This window comes from Miniopterus natalensis, chromosome X (assembly GCF_054644295.1).
Source record: "Miniopterus natalensis isolate mMinNat1 chromosome X, mMinNat1.hap1, whole genome shotgun sequence".
Classification (NCBI taxonomy): domain Eukaryota; kingdom Metazoa; phylum Chordata; class Mammalia; order Chiroptera; family Miniopteridae; genus Miniopterus; species Miniopterus natalensis.
Genome location: NC_142103.1, coordinates 24,450,447 through 24,470,246, shown reverse-complemented (window position 1 = coordinate 24,470,246; position 19,800 = coordinate 24,450,447). Strand labels below are relative to the sequence as shown.

Sequence of the window (19,800 nt, the reverse complement as noted above, 5' to 3'; positions counted from 1 at the left end):
TGTGTGCGGGGCGCTCCTTCCCATCTCGTTGCTCCGGGTGTGGGATCCCCGCTTTTGAAGGCGGGTCCGCACTCCCGAGGTGAGGGATCTTTGCAGCCTCCAAGCCTCTGGGCTTGGAGCCCACCACAGGCTTCAGGGGGGACTCCCCCTGCTACGCGCCCCCCTCTTACCGGACTCCATGATGTTTCTTCAGTGCTCCCCACTCGCACTCCGTCCACTCAGATATATTTCTCTGGTTTTTCCAAGCTGGTTACATAGGATTTTAGGAGTAAATTGAGTCCCTGGCTGGGAGTGGGGGGGGGGGCGCTCTGCTTCTTCTCACAGTGCCACCATCTCCCCCCCCCAACATACTAAATTTTAAAGCACATATTCCTATTGTCTTTGCCACCCACTCTCCTGTGTGGTTGCACCTCAAGTCCCAGAGCTGTCTTCCCCATTTCTTCTTGCCCTCTTAACCTGTATACATTTCACTTGCATCCTCAACCAAGTCATGAGGAATGCCAGCAACTGGGGTCTGAAAGCTAGAACCAAACCAAGGTGTGTTGTTGTTGTTGTTGTTTTTATATATTTAGAAATATTATAACACTTATTTTCTTAGATTCCAGATTTTCCTTTTTTTCCATTAGGTAATATATTCCAGTGCAGTGGTTGAAAATTCAAAAGATCCAAAATGGTATTCAGTGAAATGCCTCTTCCTCCCACATATCAGTTCCATTCCCTAATGCTCCCAATGTTATTAATTTTTATTTTTCCATTGGATATATTTTATGCATATACAAATGTATGCATATATATCTTAGATTTGATTTTAACAGCTTTAACATTTCTCTACTGTTGATTTATTTGAAAATGATCCTGAGGTGCCAGAAGTATGGGAACTCCTTTCTTGAACTTTAGATAGGGCTAAAAGCAGTTGTAGGCTTATTTGAAACAGGTTTTTTTTTGTTGTTGTTGTTTTTTTAAATTTATCCTTGTTGTTGAAAGTATTACAGATGTCCCCCTCTACCCCACACCCTTTGTCCCAGGCCTTAACCACAGTAATGTCTGTGTCCATGTATATGGATTTGTTGCCTGTTAGAGGACTCTTTCTATACTTTGACTTTAATTGTATTTTTTTCCTGCTTCAATGTTTTGTTATAAAGCTCAACTTGCAGTAACAGGAGCCCTCACAGCCCTGAGGGGGATTCATGAATTATAGTGAGGTAGACTTTATAAAAGTTTTCATCAAAGAATGTCAAGAGTCAAATGTTCATATTTAATTCCTTTTATTTGCAACGTACAAAGCTAACAATCATGCTTATTACTTAGAGATGAGGTGAAGGTAACAATAATTTGGATTATACTGATTATGTTTTGTTTGTGTTGGCACAGTTTACATAATATTTTAGGAAACAGAATCATCTGGAAGGAATTGCCACATGTCAACATAGCTAAGTGTTCTGGGAAACTGATAATTAAAGAAAGTGGTTAAAACAAATCCCCCCAAACAGAACACAGTATACTTAATGGTCAGCTCAGGATTGCTTTAGGTCTGCTAACTGCTAAAGAGAGGAGTGTGTTAGATTTTTATGAAGCTTTAAAAATGTATTAAAATAGCTTAACAGGCTACCTCTAAAAGAGTAATTGGATAGACATTTTAATGGAAAGTCTCTAACAGCCTAAAATGCAAAGGAACCAACAAATCAGCTTCAGTTTGCCACATTTTACACATCTGGATGGCATTTGGATGAAACATGGACTTTTGAGAAATTGGGACAAGAGATTTACCTTCTTGTTCCTGGAGTCAAAAGTAAAATTCACAACTCCTTACCTACCCACCCTTCTACCCCTGGCCCAGGAGAAAGGGCTGTGGTTCTCATTTTTCTTTATGGGTTTGGTCACATTTGGTGTATCTTCCACTCTACTCTGGACCAGGCCAAGTCATAGGTCTCTGCCTGGGGAGGGAGCTGGCAAGGAGGATGTGATTTGTCTAGGACAATATGAAGTTAATGAGCCCTTCTTGGCTGTTGGCCTTCAAGCCTCCCTAAGCAATATGGGGTCCAGTTGTGCTCACTCTGGAAGGAGTCAAAGCTCATACTGGGCTACTTACTGGCTGGCACCTCAGTCCAGCTCTGCTGCCTGCCTAGATACAGTGGGTTTCCTTGAAGGGCTTGCTCAATGCAGACTTGAGTCATCCATGATTTTTTTTTCATGTGGAGACACTGGGTTCTAGTTTAAGCCAAATAATGTGTGGTGACTTCTGGACATAAAGAAATGACTTATCAGCTACTATAGAAACACTTTGTGATCAAGATGGTGAGGAAAGCTAGCAGTCTAAGAAACTGGCAGCCCAGCAGGTCTTTCTGAGGTAGCCATGAATAGTTATTCAAACATCCGAATCAAACAGTAGCACCAGGTTGAAATGGGACAGCAGATCTCAGCAGGGTGGGCTCACCCATTGGGTCTGAGGGTTGGGGTGACCAGTGTCCAATAGTCTAGCCCAAAAGAGACTCCATTGTACAACTTGCCAGATAGACAAATGAACTTAGGCCTTCCTTCTTCAGATGGTTCTGGTTTGTGAGGTGACCGTTGTGTGAGGGAAGGGACAAGCAAGGGGCAGAGTGGCAGGGGCCACCCTACAGGCTTTTCATACACACCTGGCAGCGGCTGACTCGTGAGTGGAGCTGCCCGGCTTTCAATGTTTCCGGTGCAGGTTCCTCCCCAAACTGCTGCCTCTCCTCCACTGTTGTCAGCCAGAAACTGTACTTGTTGGCAAAGTAGTGGCAGGTACCCAGGGCACCATTGCACTCAATGAAAGGAGTGGCACGAAAATCCTCTAGGCAGGAGCCAGGTGAGACCAGGGATTGGCCTCCGCCCTCAGCACCAGCGGCAGTGTGCTGAAACAGAGAGGGGTGAGGTATGATCTGGGCCCATGGGAGGTGAGGGACACTTTGCTGCTCCAGGAGGAACGTGTGCTTCCTTTTTAAGCTCAGGCCCCTTGGCTCAGCCTGAGTGTCTAGCCAGCAGACCAAAGGCTGTATTTTAAAACCTGGGCCACTCATCCTCCCTTGGAGTAGCCTCAGGGCCAGTAACACACTTCCAAGGTCCCTGGTGCCCTCCCAACCCTCTGCACATGGGCTGTGGCCACATCTCGGCCAGTGTTTCCCAAACTGCCCCACTGAGTTCTGAGGTGTGCTAGGTACCCCCTCCCTAAATTCCATGGACAAATATATGTGAGAAAGGCTGAATTAAGGAAAATTCAATAGGTTTCAGAATGCAGTTCTTCTCAGAGCCCTTTGTCTACTCCAAGCCCCTGGTGGTGTACTCTAAGAAGGAAAAAAAAAGCACGCAATACTCCACAAAGTGGTTAAACCATGGGCCCTTCTCCCAGCATATCTGTTAATAGCCCTTATTCTGAATTTACCTTCATTAGAACTTATATTTTCAATCTGTACCATAACCTTTAGGGTGACATATAGTGTTTGTTACCTTCTGTGTATGTGTAGACCTCAGTTTTAGTCTAACATCCCAGCCCTCACTTCAGGAAGCTCCCACAGCACTCATTTCAAGGATCTCATCAGTGCTGCTCATGAGCCAATAATCTCTGGTTACTGTACCCATAGACAGTAGCCGCCTCTCTCTACCCCTTCCCCTTCCCTCACCTCAGCTGGGTTATTATCTGGACAACAGGAGGTGGGAGGCCTCCCCCCTCCCCCCGGGTCAACAAATGGCCAATGGGACAGATGCCCAAGTTGGACACACAGTAACTCCTTACTTTATAGAACTTCAGTAAAGTGTGTCTCCATAAAAACGACCTTTCCTAATAAATGAAGCATCAAAGTTTTCCTCAGTTTGATCCTCAGGTAGAAAGCTTTCTAGCATGAGTGACACATTACCCTGCCTTACTAAATAGTAGATGCTGTACTTTACACATTGTAGATGATCCAGGCTTGTCACTGTAAATGTTGGCTTTTGCTTTGGAGGATAATGCAGGGACCCTGTACCAAGAGACACAGCTTATAGAGTTCTTGGGAGGCTTTTGAATCATTTTCCCCGCTTTTCTTCCTTTTAGTAGGCATGTCTCATTGCTTCAAGATGCCTTACTAGGCAGTCCAAATTCTCTCCCTTACACACTTTCAGAAAAATGTAGATATTCTAGGATCTTAGAATTATGTATACAGCAAGAGTAAAGAGATTCTGAATAAGGGTTTAAGAGCACTCTGATGAGCAAAGCACATGATATTTCATACATAAATTTTGTACCATTCCTTGTGGAAGCTCAGTAGACAGGACATACTGATTGGTGAGTAATTCTGTATTACATTGGGACAAACTGCCCAATTCACAGAGACAGAGCAAAAGTGAAGTACTTCACCCCAGGTAGGTACGCTAATGTGAGGAAGATTGCGGTTTGGTAATTCTTCATACTCTCTCACCATCTCATCCCTGGTGATTTAGCAAAGAAGCTCTGGCAAAGCAGGTACTTCAGTAGGTGCTACACTGGTTTGCCCTGGGAGTTATCCTGGCCCTAAACCTGACCTTTCACTCATTTAATGTGCCCAGTTATTCATGGAATGTCATGTGAAGGACTTGATGCTGCCTTAGGCTTACAGATTTTCTCAGCTCTTTCTTATCAAGACACAAAGTGTGGGTGGCCTTTACCTTCTCATTGAAATGACAAGGCAGCAGAAATCCCAGCAAGGGCTTGGAAACACACCATGCCCTCATCTGAGCCTTTTGGGAGGAGGTGGGTAGAAGGACCATGGGCAGAAAAGATGGGAGTGCCACGCCCGGCCTGACTAGTGACAGTGTGTCCCAGCCGTAAGTAGGGACAGCTTGTCCCTCACTGTCTATCCAAATTGGGTGGCTCCTCCTCCTTCCCTTGATTGTGGCATAATAAGCATGCATAAAGATGTCAGGGCCTGTGCCATTGATTCATAAGTATTCTCATCCCTGAATCACTGGGTGCAAACTCCCTTTCTACTCCCACCTGTAATTACATGTCATTCATGCAAAAGTAGGCTCTCTTGTCTTTAGCCAAGCCCAGGCCAAGCATTTTTCCTTCCTTTCAAACTCTGTGGTTTCTACCCCATGTCCCTTGAACCTGGAAACCAGTCTGAGGGACCCTCCCAGAGATCCCTGCTCTCTGCCTTTACACTAAGGGCAGGGGCCTTACCATGAGGAAGGAGTACCCGATCCAGAGGCTGCGCCAGCCTAGGGGGCACTGTGGGATGGTGATATCCTGGCTGTGCACAGCAATGGCTTGTGAGGGTGCCTCACACACAGAGCAGCGGCTGATGTACTGGAGGATGTTGGTCTGGCTGATGGGCATCATGGGGATGGGGGCAGTGGTGGAGAGCCAGTAGGACTTATCGTTGCGCCTGGCATAGTGACATACTTCATTGATGTTGCAGTAGATGAAGGGCATGGTGCTGAAGCGGGGCAGGCAGGAGCCAGCAAACCCTGGAAGGAGAAAAGGTGGGCAGGAGCAGGGCTGGGACTATGCTCAGGGCTACTAGGACTTGACTGGATGGTGGTTTGAGTTTACATCCAACCGCTTGTGCCAGAACAGGGACACCTCTCCTTACCATCCTTGAACAATGTACACACACTGAAGTCTGTTGATCAAATCCTATTTTTAATGCACCAAGGATGTTTGATATTGAAAAAATCTTTTTATAAACTGAATAATGACTCCCTAATTAATCTGCTTTGTAAAACCAGCATTTAATAGAATGAGTCTGCTTTTCAGAGTTAGCATACCAGGAGACAATACAATTAATTCTTGGGTAATCATCCTTGCCCCACAGGTCATATTATTATTACTACTACTAATTGCTAACATTTTTGGATGCTTAACATGCGCGAAACATTGTTCTAAGCGTTTTACATTGGGTGATTCCTGTAATCCTTACACCACCTCATGAGATAGGTACTAGAATGAGCCTTGTTCCATTCAGGAGGGAGCAGAAGCTTAGAGAGGTTGAATAACTTGTCCCCAGGTACATGGCTAGTGTTAGAACCCAGACCTGTCTGACTCCAGAGCTAGTATATAACCCACTATATGTAACCCACTATCCAACAGTGGGCCTATCAAGGGCTGGGGGTAGCAAGGAGCATGGCTCTTGGTTCTTGTGGGGACAGATGGCCAGGGCTGGCTGTCAGAGTCAGTACCTACCCAAATCCTGGTTGTGGGCTTTCTCCTGCCCCTCCACGAACAGCAAGCTGTAACCCACCCACAGCTGGGTCATCTCAGTGGGACACAGGGGCACCTGTTTTGACTGGCTGTGTTTCACCAAGGTGTAGCCCACTCTCACACTCTGTCCAGGCAATCCAGCCCTTCCGAAGGGGCCCTGTTTTCCTGGAGGTCCTGCAAGAAAAGGAGCAGAAAAGGGGTGAGCCAGGTACAGCCAATAATAACAGCAGCTATTTACTTTGTGTTGAAAGTTGAGCAAGGCACAGTTTCACTACCCCAATTTGTAAATGAGTAAACTGAGGCTCAAAGGTCCCACAACTAGCAAGTGGTGGAGCTAGAATGCCAACTCAGATGCACAGTAGTCCCCCCTTATCTGGAATTGCGCTTTCTGCAGTTTCAGTTACCCATGGTTAACCACAGTCCAAAAATATTAAATGGAAAATTTGAGAAATAAACAATTCATAAGTTTTAAGCAATTGTGTGCCATTCTGAGTAGTATGATGGAATCTTGCACCATCCAGCTCTGTCATGCCCAAGATATGAAGCATCCCTTTGTCCTGCATCTCCACATTGTATATTCCCTGCCCATAGTCATTTAGTAACCCTCTCAGTTACCTGGTCAACTGTCAAGGTATTGCAATGCTTGTGTTCAAGTGACCTCTATTTTGCTTAATAATGACCCTAAAGCTATTCACATAACTTTTATTACACTATATTGTTATAATTGTTCTATTATTAATATTGTTAATCTCTTACTGTGTCTAATTTATAAGTTCAACTTTATCATTGGCATGCATATAGGGAAAAAGCAGTATATATAGAATTCAGTACTCTCTGTGGTTCTAGGCATCCACCAGGGGTCTCAGAATGTATCCCCCACAGATAACGGAGGACTACTGTATCTAGTTATAGAATCCCCATTTTCAAAAGCACACTATTCAGCTTCCCTCCCACAGTCACCTGGCTTTGGGTTTTCTAAGAGGGGGCAGAGGAGAATACTTCTTGGCCAGCCTTGCACGCTCTCATAGGAAGTAACTAAATACTTTTACCTGCTGAATCAGAGACAGCATAAGCATAGTTGGGATTATCGGGGCAAAATTACGCCCTCCTCTCCTGCCCATAGCAAATGATCATACCACTTTCCCACTGAGTCCCAGAACTGTTCTCTACTCAGGACAACTGATTTGCTATCTCTGATATAAGATGGGAGGTAAGTAGCAGAACAACCATACCTGATCTCAAATTTTCTTATCCCTTGAACCACCCCCTCCCATCCACATAAGAATCCCTGGGTAGAAAAGGGGAGGTGCAGGACAGGGGGCCATGCTATACAATACAGTCAGAGCTCTTAAGAGCTGGCAGACAATGAATCTCAGTGGGAAGGTGGAGGTGGGGGAGTGGTTGGGGAGAGATTAATCAAAGCATAACCCATGGGCAAAGACAATAGTGTGGTGAAGGCCGGGGGGGGGGGGATGCGGGGTATAGGGGACCAATGGGGAAAAAAGGGGGATATCTGTAATACTTTCAACAATGAAGATGAATTTTAAAAAAAAGAGTTGGAAGACAATGCAGAAAAGGATTTGGAATAGGCCTTTCTCTTCAGGAGAAAGGGCTCTAATCCTTCACAGGCTCAGAGCGAATGAATTAGAGCCAAATTTTCCAGCCTCTGGGTAGTGTCAAGCTTTACCACCAGGTTTCCTAGCTCTCAGATTTGAGATTTTAACTCACCACCAAGCCTCAAGCCCTCACAAAAACCCTCTGCCCCTAGTGCCCACATCACCAGACCTTCAAATCCTGGAGGGCCTTGCAGTCCAGGGAGACCAGGATCGCCAAGAGCCCCAGGTGGGCCAGGGAGCCCGCTTGGGCCATCTTTGCCAGGGATGCCAGGTAAACCTTTGGAGCCTACAAAGAGATAAAGCCCACAGCGGGGTACTCAATATGGACGGTCTGGAGGAGCCATCTGGGAAAAAAAGGACTCGTATGTCATGTCCAGGACTCACCAGGAGAGGGCGCACTGGCTGTCACATTGGCACTCACACTGAGCTCAGGGCTGAGCCTCCTGGGCTAATCCTTAGTACATGTTGGGGCATCTGGGCCCTGTGACTGCACTCTAAATTTAGCCCTTCTGATCCACTTCACATTTATTTCCTCCTCCCTTCCTCATCCTCCCAGCAATGCTGAGAAAAATGCAGGGCCACTGCTGGCATCCCATGCCAGAAATGAGGACATGGAGGCCCAGAGAGACTGCTAACTTACTCCAGTCAAGGGGAAAACTGAGATTAGAAGCCGGTTTTCCTGTCCTCCAGCCCTGGGCTTTCTCCATTGCTTTTCATCCCCCTCCACACGCCCTCCTCTCAGCAGCATGTTAGCGAGGGTCAAGCTAACTGTAGTAGCTGTTATGCCCTGCGCACACATCCTCTAAAACCAAGTACAACTGCTGGTCCTCCTGGCAAGAAGTTTGGCAACTCTGTGAGGAGTGGAGGAAATGCTTGAGGAAGGCACCCCCTTGGAGCTGGGCCTTCCAGCCAGTTGTTCAGCCTCTCAGCTAAGGCTGCCTCGGCTCCCTGAGAAGTCCCCTTTCTCTGATGCTATTCTTACCTTGTAGGCCTACAGGGCCTTGAACTCCAGAATCCCCTGTGAGACCAGGGATACCATCAATGCCTGGTAGACCCAATGGTCCAGGAGGGGCCTGGATGGCTTCTGCAATTGGTGTTTGGCCAGGAGCACCGGGGGGGCCGGAAAAGCCTATGGGCAGGTGAGAGGAATGGAAATGTGAGGCAGAAGCCAAGGAGGCAGTCTGGGTGGGTTCCTGGAACTCCTCCTTTCTGCCTCAAAATCAACAGCTTTCTGATCTTCCTCTTTGTCCCCATAGTCCACTGAATACCACCAGGACAGCTCTCACCACACTTTATACAATGTCCTCTTTACCCATCTACCTGCCCAGTGGATCGGTAGCTTCTTGATGGCAGGGGCTAAGTTGTATTTATCTTGTCTTCTCAGGGCTCAGCACAGGGCCTGCTACGTGGTAGGCAATTCAGGAAGTGTTTATTGTAAATTTGACAGTTTGAGACTTGGCTCAGGACTGAGGTGGTTGGTTTACTCACTCACTGGTCAGAACACAGTACCAAGGAGGCTGAGGGGATGGCTCTAATACCAGATGTTCAGTTGGAATCACAGCCTACGACCCCAAATCTAGGCAGCTGACTTACTATTAAAGCCAAACAAGCCAATTTCCTTATTAATTCATTGAACAAGTATTTCTTGAGCACCTACTGTGTAGATCAGGGGATAGAGCAGTGAATAAGACATGTTTATGGAGATTATGGTCTGGTGATAAAGGTGAAAAATGTATAACCTGAAAAATACCATTAATCTTACTGCAAATTGTGAGAAGTGCTACAAAGGAAATGAACAGTACCGTGACAATGGGAGGGAGGAGAAGGGGCTATGAAATGGAGAACCTGCTTTAGAGACAGTGATAAGTGACATCTTACAAGCAGTACATTTAAGCTGAGACCATTGAAGCATTAGAAAGACCTGGGGAAGGGGGGCAAAAGTATTCCAGGAAGTAGAAGTAGCATGTTAAAAGATCCTGTGGTCAGGTGTTTTTGGATATCTGAGGGAGGCTAATGAGGCTAAAAGCACAGTGAGCTGCAAAGGGAAAGGACTGGTGATGAGAATAAAGAGAGAAGCACCACATAGGGTTTTGTGGCCATAGTTAATTTGTATGCCATAGGAAGCCAGTGGATGACTTAAGTTTTTATAAGATCTTTCTCACCACTGTGTGGAGAAATGATTATTGGGGAAGGGGCACAATGGAAATAGAGACCAGTGAGCAGGTCACTGTGGTGATTCATATGGAGAATGTTGATGGCTTCAACCTAGGTGGTAGCAGTAGAGGTGATAAGAGGTGAGTGGATGCAAGGCACATTTAGGAGATGAAATCCTCGGGGTTTGTTAATGGATTGGATGTGTGTGAGACACAGAGGTGGTGGTAAAGGATGGGAAAGATGGTTCTTCATTTCCAGATTGAGCAAATGGGTGAGTGGTAACCTGAATGCAAACCCAATGCCCACTAATGCAGAGTGAGGAGGCCAGTGGCAGTATCCATGGTGGCAAAGTAACAGTGGCTTTCAGTCTTGGGAGTTGATGGAAGCAGAAATATTGCCAAACTGCCTACCTGGAAGAGCTTGATCCAGCTGTGTGAGGCATCCAGGCTTTCTTGAGTGGTGTACAGTGACTCTTGAAGGACATCACCCCCAGGCCCCACCCTCTAGCTTACAACCAGCCTGGTACATGCTCTCAACTCACCTCTTGGGCCTGCCTTCCCCTTCATCCCGGGAAATCCTGGGTCTCCATGTGGCCCAACCTTGCCTGGAGTCCCCATGAAGCCAGGCTCACCTCTCATGCCTGGCAAAGTCCAAAGGAAAGCAAGTCAGGGCCTGGCATGGTGGTACTGGTGGTGGGGAGTAGAGACTAGGCAGAGATGAGGGTGGAAAGAGCATTATCAGCTGGCCTCTCTTCACAGGGCTACAGGAAGGAGCCATGTCTGACTGTAGAGTGGGAAAGGGCCCATCAGCCAGCTAAGCAAGCAACCATACCTTTCAGTCCTAGCTCTCCAGGAAGGCCAGAGAAACCTGGAATTCCTTGGTCTCCCTTGGGCCCTTTAGGACCAGGAATTCCAGGGAAGCCAGGGTCACCAGGGTCACCTTGATTCGAGGATGGCCCAGGGGGACCTGAGGGTCCCTGGGGGCCTGGGCGGCCTAGGGATGAGATGGAAAGAGGGATAAGTAAGGGCGAGTGAGCAGGAAGTGGCCAGTGCTGAAAGCCTTGGGACTGATAGGAAGCCAAAGCTCATCCCCAAGGCAGAAAATGCTCTCTGGCTGTCTGTAAGGTCCCAGTGCCCAGACCTTCCCAAACCCTTTTAGCAAAATGCAGCCCATTCCAGTCCTCCCTGTTCCTGCTGGAGGAGAGAAGTGGGGCTGAGCAGCCCCATGCATGTCCAACCATATAGATGGGGCTGGACTGTATATGGGACCTCCCCAAACTCCAGACAAAAGGTAATGTCCACCCCCCTTTCGGGCTTCCTGTCTTTACCTCGTTCTCCATCTAGGCCTGGTCGCCCAGGGTCTCCAGGCTGTCCTGCTATGACTGAGGGCAAGGAGAGACCTGGGGCACCAGGGAGACCAGCAGGGCCCTGGAGACCTGGGAAACCTGCAAAGAACAAATAAAAGGAGCTGCATGGACTTTGTGTGCCCAGGCAAGGGCCAGGCTCTCTTAGAGAAAATGGATATTTACACAGAAAATGGGAGCTCTTACGTAGTTGCCAGACCAGCAGATGCCAGCAGAGGGCTTTTCTCCCTTTCTCCCTTCATTCTACTTTGGCAGCCAGCAGATGCAGTAGCTGACAGGGTCCAGACACTTACCCCTCCCAGCAGTTGCTGTGTTTAATTGGGATAGAGCTTTGGAAATTTCTAGCTCCCTAACTTCACTGGTAATGGAAGTATTTTAGATTTCTCCCAAATCGGGGTGGTGGTGGTATGACTGTAGTACCTGGAATTGAAGTTTCCCAAAGTATTTTTAAATGTACTGTTCCTGTTGCACATTTCATTAAATTAGCCAGTTATGTCTGATGTTGCTCAGAAAAGGCTACAGATCAGGGTGGGGCACAGTCCCCAACCAGTCAGACTGTGTTTCCCGATGTTTTCTAGAGCTAACTTCTAGGTCTTCTAGGCAAACTGGAAAACACTTTTATAGGTAATTCACGATATGAGCTGAATGCTTGATTAATTGAGCTTAGAGAACAAATTTCTCTATACTAAATCCCTTCCTTCTTTTTGGCCAAAGAGAATAGTCATTTATTAGAGTAGATACAGAATACTTGTTTGCTAATTTTAATAACTGCCTTACAAGTTTTCTGTTTGTGGAATTATTTCTATTATAATATGTTCAAGACAAAAAAATTTCAACTGGTGACAGAAGATTTATTTAATAAGCACACATTGAATACGTAGATGGTACTCTTGGTGGGAAAACACATCAAAGTCATACTTACAAATGTAGAAATTTGTATTATACTTCTAGCATGGAAGAAATGTGCTTATTACATTGGTATATTCTAGGAGATGACTCAAATGAAGAGAAATAGATTCAATCTGATTGATAAACTACTCTGGTGTTTGAGATTCTTATTTCTTGTTTGTGACAAGAAAATTCAAAGATATTAGTTGCGTTTTATTTTTTGACAAGCTGACTATATTAATGCTGAGTTTTTCATATTTAGGTAAGGAATAGTAAAAGTACATCCATGAAAACTTGTAGGAAAGATGGTAGACTGGTTAATTCAGATGTTTTTAATAGCTCATTAATTAATTGCATGCTGAGGAAATATACAGAAAAAAATAAATTTCAAGAGAAGTCTCCAACTATTATAGATCCGAAAAAGAAACAATAAAAATACAAAGAACAACTAGTTGCAAGGTCACATGGTACTACTTTTAATATTGTCAACTGTTTCTTGATAAACCTTTGAAGTTATTTTCATTTTCACAAAAGTAAATATCTGAAACAAAGAAATATTGTTTTTTTCCTGGAAAAAAAAAAGCTGAAATTATGCAAAACCAGTAAATGAGACACCACACACACACACACATATATAGTAGAGCAAGTGTGGGCAGCACACGGATTATAAAAATTCCCATTTCAGTTTTTGGAGCCACTTCCTCTTTTTACCTGTTTCTTTATTTTATAATTAACACCAATTTACCATTAAATCTGAAATAAAGTAGTAAAAAAAAACCACTTTAAATGAGCATATGAAAACTCAAGATGGCATATTTTTCCAACTCATTCCAGTGTAAGAGCCTTAAAAAATCCCTAATTATACTAATTCAGCCTCTAAATATTTAGTACAGATATAAAAATGAATAGTGTAATTTGGAGTTATTTATATAAAGGGTGAGGGATTGCTCTAGGAAGTTTCCTTAGGGGTAACTCCTCATTTTACACTCATTTCTATGATCGAACCAGAGATAAGTTCCTATGAGGGGTGTGTGTTATGATATTTACTTTTAAAACAAATTGTTTTAATTAGATATTGAGAAAAACATAAGAAAATTTAGAAATGATGTGTAAAAATAATCCCGATATGATGAACATCTGTTCCAACCCCCTAATTTAAGAAAAAGAAGATAGCATTACCTTTGCATGCCCTTCCCAGATCCCACCAACTTCCCTCCTTCTCAGAAGCACTCACTCCTGAATTTTGTGTTCATCATTCCCTTTTCTTCACAGTTTGACCATGCATATTTGTATGCTAAACAATATTTTTATTGTTTTTGTTTATTTATGAACATTTAGCAATGGAATCATACCAAATGCATTCCTCTGGTATTTGCTTTTTCCCCCTCTCAACACTATGTTCTTGAAATGTATCCATCTTGACATGTGCTGTTCACTGCATTTGTAATTGTGATTTTATTACCTCAGAGAGCTAAAGGAAATTAATCATTTAATGACCAGGCATTCACAGTCTAGATTTGAAAACAGAAAAGGCAATGCCCCTTTGCTTCTATCCAGGCTCCCTCTTCTCTATCTCCTGTGGAAGGAGTCACACAATCTCCCTATGGGCTCAGACCTTGTTTGAGCCCTCATTCTGGAGAACCTGCTGGCTTTCAGAAAAGAACAGGTTGGTCCAGACCAAAAGAAAGAATAAACAGAGACAGCAGGTGCACCAATTTAAAATATAGCAAGGAATGAATTAATGTATGAATATATATCCTGGAAAACATATGCACGTTATACAAACATGCACATTATACAAACATGCACATAAATAAGTAAAATATAGGACCTCAGGCCCGGGAACTATGAGGAACAGAACATTTTGCACATATGTTTCCCCAGTTAACATGTAATAATATAATAGCCAACATTCCTTGAGAACCTACTATGTCCGAGATGCTATGCTAAGTGCTTTTATATACATTACCTTGCTCCTCATTGATTCCTCACCAAACGTTTGACGTAGACTCTCTTATTATGCCCATTTTATAAAAAAGGAAAACTAGAGGTCCATTTGGAACTGAGATGCAAGTAACTTCCTTGTTTAAGGTCATATAGCTAGTAAGAAGTAGAGCTGGAATTTGAATTCATTGGTCTGACATTGGAGCCCATACTCTTAGCCATGATGTTACACTAAATTCATTTCCTGTTTTATACTAAGTGGGATATATATGGGTCTTCAGGACATTCCTAAGGAGAGTATAATAATCAGAATTCACTCTCCTTATTTGAGAGGTGAGGAGAGGGAGGCTCAGAAAGGGACTTTGGATAGTGTGTGAGTCAGGGGCCAAGATTAGGGCAAAACCTGCTTTTTAGTAAACCCAACAAATCCTAATTGAGTGCCTGCTGTGTGCCTGTCATAGGGAGACATTTATCCTTTTAGTCTTGGGCTCCTTCCAGCAGCCACACTGCTTTCCCAGAATCCTGGGAGTGCCATCCACACTGGACACTGAGGAATTTCTGACAAGCCACTAAGTGGACAAGCCCTGTCCCTCAGAACCATTAAACCCAGGCTCTGGCCAAGTGTGCAAGAGAGGCCCTGCGTTTAAATAAGGGAGAGTGGGAGGGAATCTGGAGGTTAGAAGGGACTCTCTGAATTGCTCCCTGATAACCCTTCCCAGGAAAGCCCTAGGCATGCCTGCCCTCTTTTTCTCAGCAGTCTGTTCCACTGGGTTCTGAGTTTCCCAGAGATGTAAAGACATGCACAGCTCAACACTGTGAGCTGCATGGCTCTGACAAACCCCAACCCTGGCTCCCCAGCCAGGCCTTACTCAGCTTCTACAAGGCCTGATTTGGGGTCACTTACCTTGGCTACCTTTTTGTCCTTTCATGCCTGGTTTACCTGGGGCTCCAGTGCCAATTCCTGGAGAACCTTTTTCTCCTTTGGGACCGGGCAAGCCAGCTGGCCCTGGCACACCAGTTATACTAGGTCCTAGAAGGAGATGCAGAGAGAAGGGTGGGGGGAGACAGAACTCAGTGGAGGGGGGTGAGGTCCTCATGCTTAGCTCACTTATTAGGGGCCTGCCTGAAATAAGAGGGAGGAGAACTCATTCAAGTAGAAAGACAAACCTTATCTTTTCTCCCCATATCAAGGCAGGCCAAATTGGGGGCTGGCAAAGAGATCTATGAGTCCAAGGATATGGGATATACCACTGTCAAGAACTCATGGCCAGCCTCAGCCAGGCTTCTGTTAGAGCTGGTGCTCTCTTCCTGCCCTTGATGGTCTTCCTTACCTGGAGTTCCATGGGTACCCTTGGTTCCTGGAAGCCCATTTAGTCCATGCAAACCAAGAACTCCAGGATAACCTAAGGGGAGAGAATATCAGAAATGGCTTTAGCAACTCTAAACCACGAAGGGTCAGAAAAAGGTCCTGTCCCCAAAGGTATTGCAAAGTCCTCATTTTATATATATATATATATTGGTTTCAGAGAGACAAAGGGAGAGGGAAAGAGAGATAAAAACATCAGTGAGAGAGAAGCATTGATTGTCTGCCTCCTGCAAGCTCCCTACTGGGGATTTAGCCTGCAACCCGAACATGTGCCCTGACAAAGAATCAAACTGGTGACCTCTTGGTGCATGGGATGACACTCAACCAACTGAGCCACACTGGCTGGTCTGCGAAGTCCTCATTTTAAAGGTCATGGTCTTTCTTGAGGCATTACTTAATGTTGTAAGGGAGACTAGACCACCCTTAACCTATACACACCATCTTAGGTTTTCCTGACTTATTAGAAACCAATATAGCTTTAGGAACAGGGTGATAGATAACTAGGTCTCTTGAAGAAGAACTCAGAATAGCAATGCCAATCCCTAGAGCTGCCAGCTCCCAGAGACTAGCTGCCCAATCTTTAAGTAAGGGAAAAGCTTTTATATGACAGGACATTGACCTCCCTTGATAACTCTCCTCTCCATGAATTCTATGTTTTTAGGTTCCCATTTATGATTGCCTTCCTTTCTTCCTCTTCATCCTCCTTTCCCATTATCTCTCATGGGGCCCAGTCAATGACTCTCCTGAATATGTCTTAACTCGAGCTAGTGTCTCCAAATAAAAAGTTGCTGTCCTTTTTTGAGGGAAAGAACCCTTACCCCACTGTCTTCTGCAAAATATATATACCTTTAGTTCCTATTAGGCCAGGGGGTCCCGGGGGCCCAGGTGACCCTGGGTGGCCCGGAGAACCTAGAAGTCCTGGATTTCCTCTCATGCCTGCAATCCCAGGGAGTCCTAAAAGTAAAACCAAGGCAGAAGTTCAGAATGGGTCATGCCTTGACAGTAATCCTAACTTTTTCAGAATAAAGTTGTCATGTGGCATGGTACCTGGGGAGCCAGGAAGGCCAATATCTCCAGAAATACCAACTTTTCCATTGTCACCTTTAATTCCAGGAAAACCCATGTCACCAACTAGTCCAGCTTTTCCTTTCATACCTAAAAATCAAGAAACATGCTGAGTAATCAGGTCACATTTGGGGCAGTGTGTTCCTCTTTCACGGAGGGGGAGCAGGAAGGTGAAACCACTTCAACTGTCAAAGTTGCTAAAGCCAATGAAAAAACTCTGAAAAGGATCATGGCAGCTGTCTTCACATTTGAAAAGTGCTGTCCAATTGAAAAGTAAGTAAACTTGTTCCGAGTGTCCCTAAAAGTAGGAGCAATGGGTGGAAATGTTCAAGAATCAGTTTAGATAACTATAAACTAAAGGGGTGGATACCATTATTCCACAGATCTTACACTTATCCCATATAAGGGTACAAGTCTTGAAAAAAAGAGTAGGATGGTTTGCTTGGGGGAAACTGTGCTGCCTGTGAGTGGACACACGCCAGGTAGGAATTTTTCTGCACTGGATAGAAGTTGCAGAACTTAGGGTTGATCTCCAAAATTCCTTCCAAGCCTCAGTTTTGAGGAATCTGTGACACATGAGACAAAAGTATAGCAACCTTACCTTTTGAGCCGGGTTCCCCAGGTTGTCCCTTAGGTCCTGAGCTACCAGGAAGTCCAAGTGTCTGGCCTTGATCTCCTGGGTATATCAAGACATTGTTCAAATAGACAGAGAAGCTATAGCTCATTTTGTTACAAGGAGATCTTTTGAAGGCAAAAATCTTTCCAGATTCAGTATAGCCAGAGGAGCTCCTTGATAAAATTACTCATTGGGTAAAAAGTGACCAATCACCAACAAAGGGCTTAGATGCTACCAGGTTATTGGCATGAAATGCTGCTACATGCAGCATATTTCCATTGAGAAACACATCACTAGGCCCAGTATGGGCAGAGAAGATAATGGAAAGGGCCCTAAAACATCTCCAGAATGGAACAATGATGAAAGCAAGGATGGGAATTTTTCTTGCTCAGTGGGTTGGGTTCAGCAGGGTAAGAGACACTCTAGAGCCGAGGTTTCCCTCTGCTGTTGAGTCTGGAAGGTGGAAGACAGAAGGCAAGAGGGTTGAACAGACTGGTTTGTCACATGTCTTTGAGGAACAAAGACTGCAAATGGGGGTTTAGCCAAAGAGGAAACTTAAATCAACTCATTTTCCCCTAAACACAGAGCCTCCACCCCCAGACCCCACCAGGAGAGCCCTGAGCCTGCTAGAAATTCACCTTGCTCTGGGAAAAAACACAGTAAAAAAGAAAATGCTCCTTACCTTTTGAACCTGGGAAGCCAGATGCTCCTAGGAGCCCAGGAGCTCCACTGAGACCCTGTGAACCCTTCAAAGCAATATGGGAATCATTATTTCTGCCCAAAGCTATGGGCCTTCCACTCTTACACCCTGTCACCTCCCTGAGCCACTGCCTGAGGGATGTCTATCATATACTCTGTGGCAAAAGTGGACTGTGGAAGGGAAGACCTGACATCTTGCATAGGGCAAGGTAATGAGCAATGGGTGGAAATGTATCCTTGGGGTTTTTCAGGGGAGGGATTTGATCTTCAGTTAATCCTGGTCTTGTCATTCATAACTTCCTAATGCCTGTTAAAATTGGAATCTTCACAAATCAAGGTGTTCTAGTAAGTCTCTTACAAAATACAGATTGTGACAGTCAGGCCAGGCACTAGGTGTACTCTGCAGATTGTGGTTGGCTACCACTACCCATGCCAAAGCTCTGGAGCCCTTATGCACAAGAAAAAGTGTTGCTTCACTATGCGGGGCTAGCCCTCTGCCACAGGTTCGGCAGGGAACACAACGTTTTTCTGTCACCAGGTAACAGGCTGTAGGTTTTGGAGTCTGAATTTGGGCCAATGTTACATTTTCACAGGAAAAATTGCTTCATTAGCTAATGTCCAACACACTCTCTGAATCTGGGAAGTGGACATGCTAGCTGCCACCAATATAGTTTTTCTCCTGGTTTCTGGTATGGTTTTGACTTATTTTGAGATGTACCCAGTAAAGACATATGCTACCTAGTGCCTTGGGTGGAGTCTGAGTTCTGGACTGGGTCACTGTGCTCACTAAAGTACTACCCAGGACATCCCCTCCATACCCCTGGCTTTTTCTGCACATTGTCATATCTACTAATTCTAGCCTTCGCCTGTGCTTGGACTCCTCCCAGAATGCTTTCCACTTTGATTTCTTCCCTTCCAGAGTGTGAGTAGTTAGGACCATCCAGTTGACAACTATTTATTTTGCAGTTGCTTCAGGGATATGTGCATGCGTGTGTGTGTGTGTGTGTGTGTGTGTGTGTGTGTGCGTGTTCTCTCCACCAAATGGACTGACACTTTTAAAGAAGAGGGACTTTGCCTGTAGGGAGCACTAGTGTTCTGTGATCCAGTTCATTTAGTCCCTTCAATACTACTCCTATTATTGTACTATTTTTCAGGGCTTGCCATGCACCAGCTGCAATGCTAAGTGCTTTATGTGCATCATTTCACTTAATCTTCACTTCTGTCTGGAGGTATAAATATTATTCCCATTTTTTTACAGATGAGAAAAGTGAGCAAGTTAAGCAATATGCACAAAATCACAGAGCTAATGAATAATGGAACTAAGATTCAAATCTAAGTCTCTCTCATTGTTAAGCCTACTCTACCACTCTACCTTTTAACAACCCAAAGAAACTGGATTTGATTCTTTGCCAGTTGTTTCTTTCAGAGCTAATAGAGATGTTTCTGAAATCAAAACATCAAGAAGTCTGTACTGAATTCTTATGATGTACAAACTCAATGTGGGATGCTGGCAGTGGGGTGCAAACAAAATAGCATGTGAGGCAGTTCTTGTTCTCAAGTTTTAACAATCTCATTGAGAGAATCAGACCCACAAAGGACCAGTTAGGAAGGATATAAATAATGAGAAAGAGAGTGTGCCAGAATGGTGGAAGCTCAGGGACTTCTGGAGGAGCAGGCACCTGGGCTGGGGCCTGAAGGATGGGCAGGTATCAGGTAATTGCAGAGGAGGAAGTCTGCCACTTGGGGGAGAGAGCATGAACAAAGGCCCAGAAGAGGGGGTGTTCAGGAAAGGATGGAAAGACCTGTCAGATGCAAGGAGAGGGCTCTGTCTAAGGTGAGATGGGGGAGGGGTGGGGATCAAAATGGTGGGAAATGGGGACATATCCCCTTGCTATAGAAGACGTTTCCTGGTGG

General features: G+C 44.9%; 1 protein-coding gene across 1 annotated transcript in view; it reads right to left on the bottom strand.

Moving 5' to 3' along the window:
• Nucleotides 1-1,263: 1,263 nt before the first annotated feature.
• Nucleotides 1,264-19,800, bottom strand: part of COL4A6 (collagen type IV alpha 6 chain) — a 289,590-nt gene continuing 271,053 nt past the window's right edge. Inside the window, exons 32-45 of the mRNA XM_087813319.1 lie at nucleotides 17,870-17,933; nucleotides 17,173-17,247; nucleotides 16,554-16,661; nucleotides 16,353-16,460; nucleotides 15,472-15,543; nucleotides 15,045-15,170; nucleotides 11,273-11,389; nucleotides 10,777-10,938; nucleotides 10,487-10,585; nucleotides 8,774-8,920; nucleotides 7,961-8,077; nucleotides 6,158-6,349; nucleotides 5,156-5,442; nucleotides 1,264-2,876 (exon numbers count right to left, since the gene is read on the bottom strand). Coding sequence (XP_087669445.1) covers nucleotides 2,616-2,876; nucleotides 5,156-5,442; nucleotides 6,158-6,349; nucleotides 7,961-8,077; nucleotides 8,774-8,920; nucleotides 10,487-10,585; nucleotides 10,777-10,938; nucleotides 11,273-11,389; nucleotides 15,045-15,170; nucleotides 15,472-15,543; nucleotides 16,353-16,460; nucleotides 16,554-16,661; nucleotides 17,173-17,247; nucleotides 17,870-17,933 — 1,935 coding nt within the window. The 3' untranslated portion in view covers nucleotides 1,264-2,615. The remainder of the gene's footprint in view (nucleotides 2,877-5,155; nucleotides 5,443-6,157; nucleotides 6,350-7,960; nucleotides 8,078-8,773; nucleotides 8,921-10,486; nucleotides 10,586-10,776; nucleotides 10,939-11,272; nucleotides 11,390-15,044; nucleotides 15,171-15,471; nucleotides 15,544-16,352; nucleotides 16,461-16,553; nucleotides 16,662-17,172; nucleotides 17,248-17,869; nucleotides 17,934-19,800) is intronic.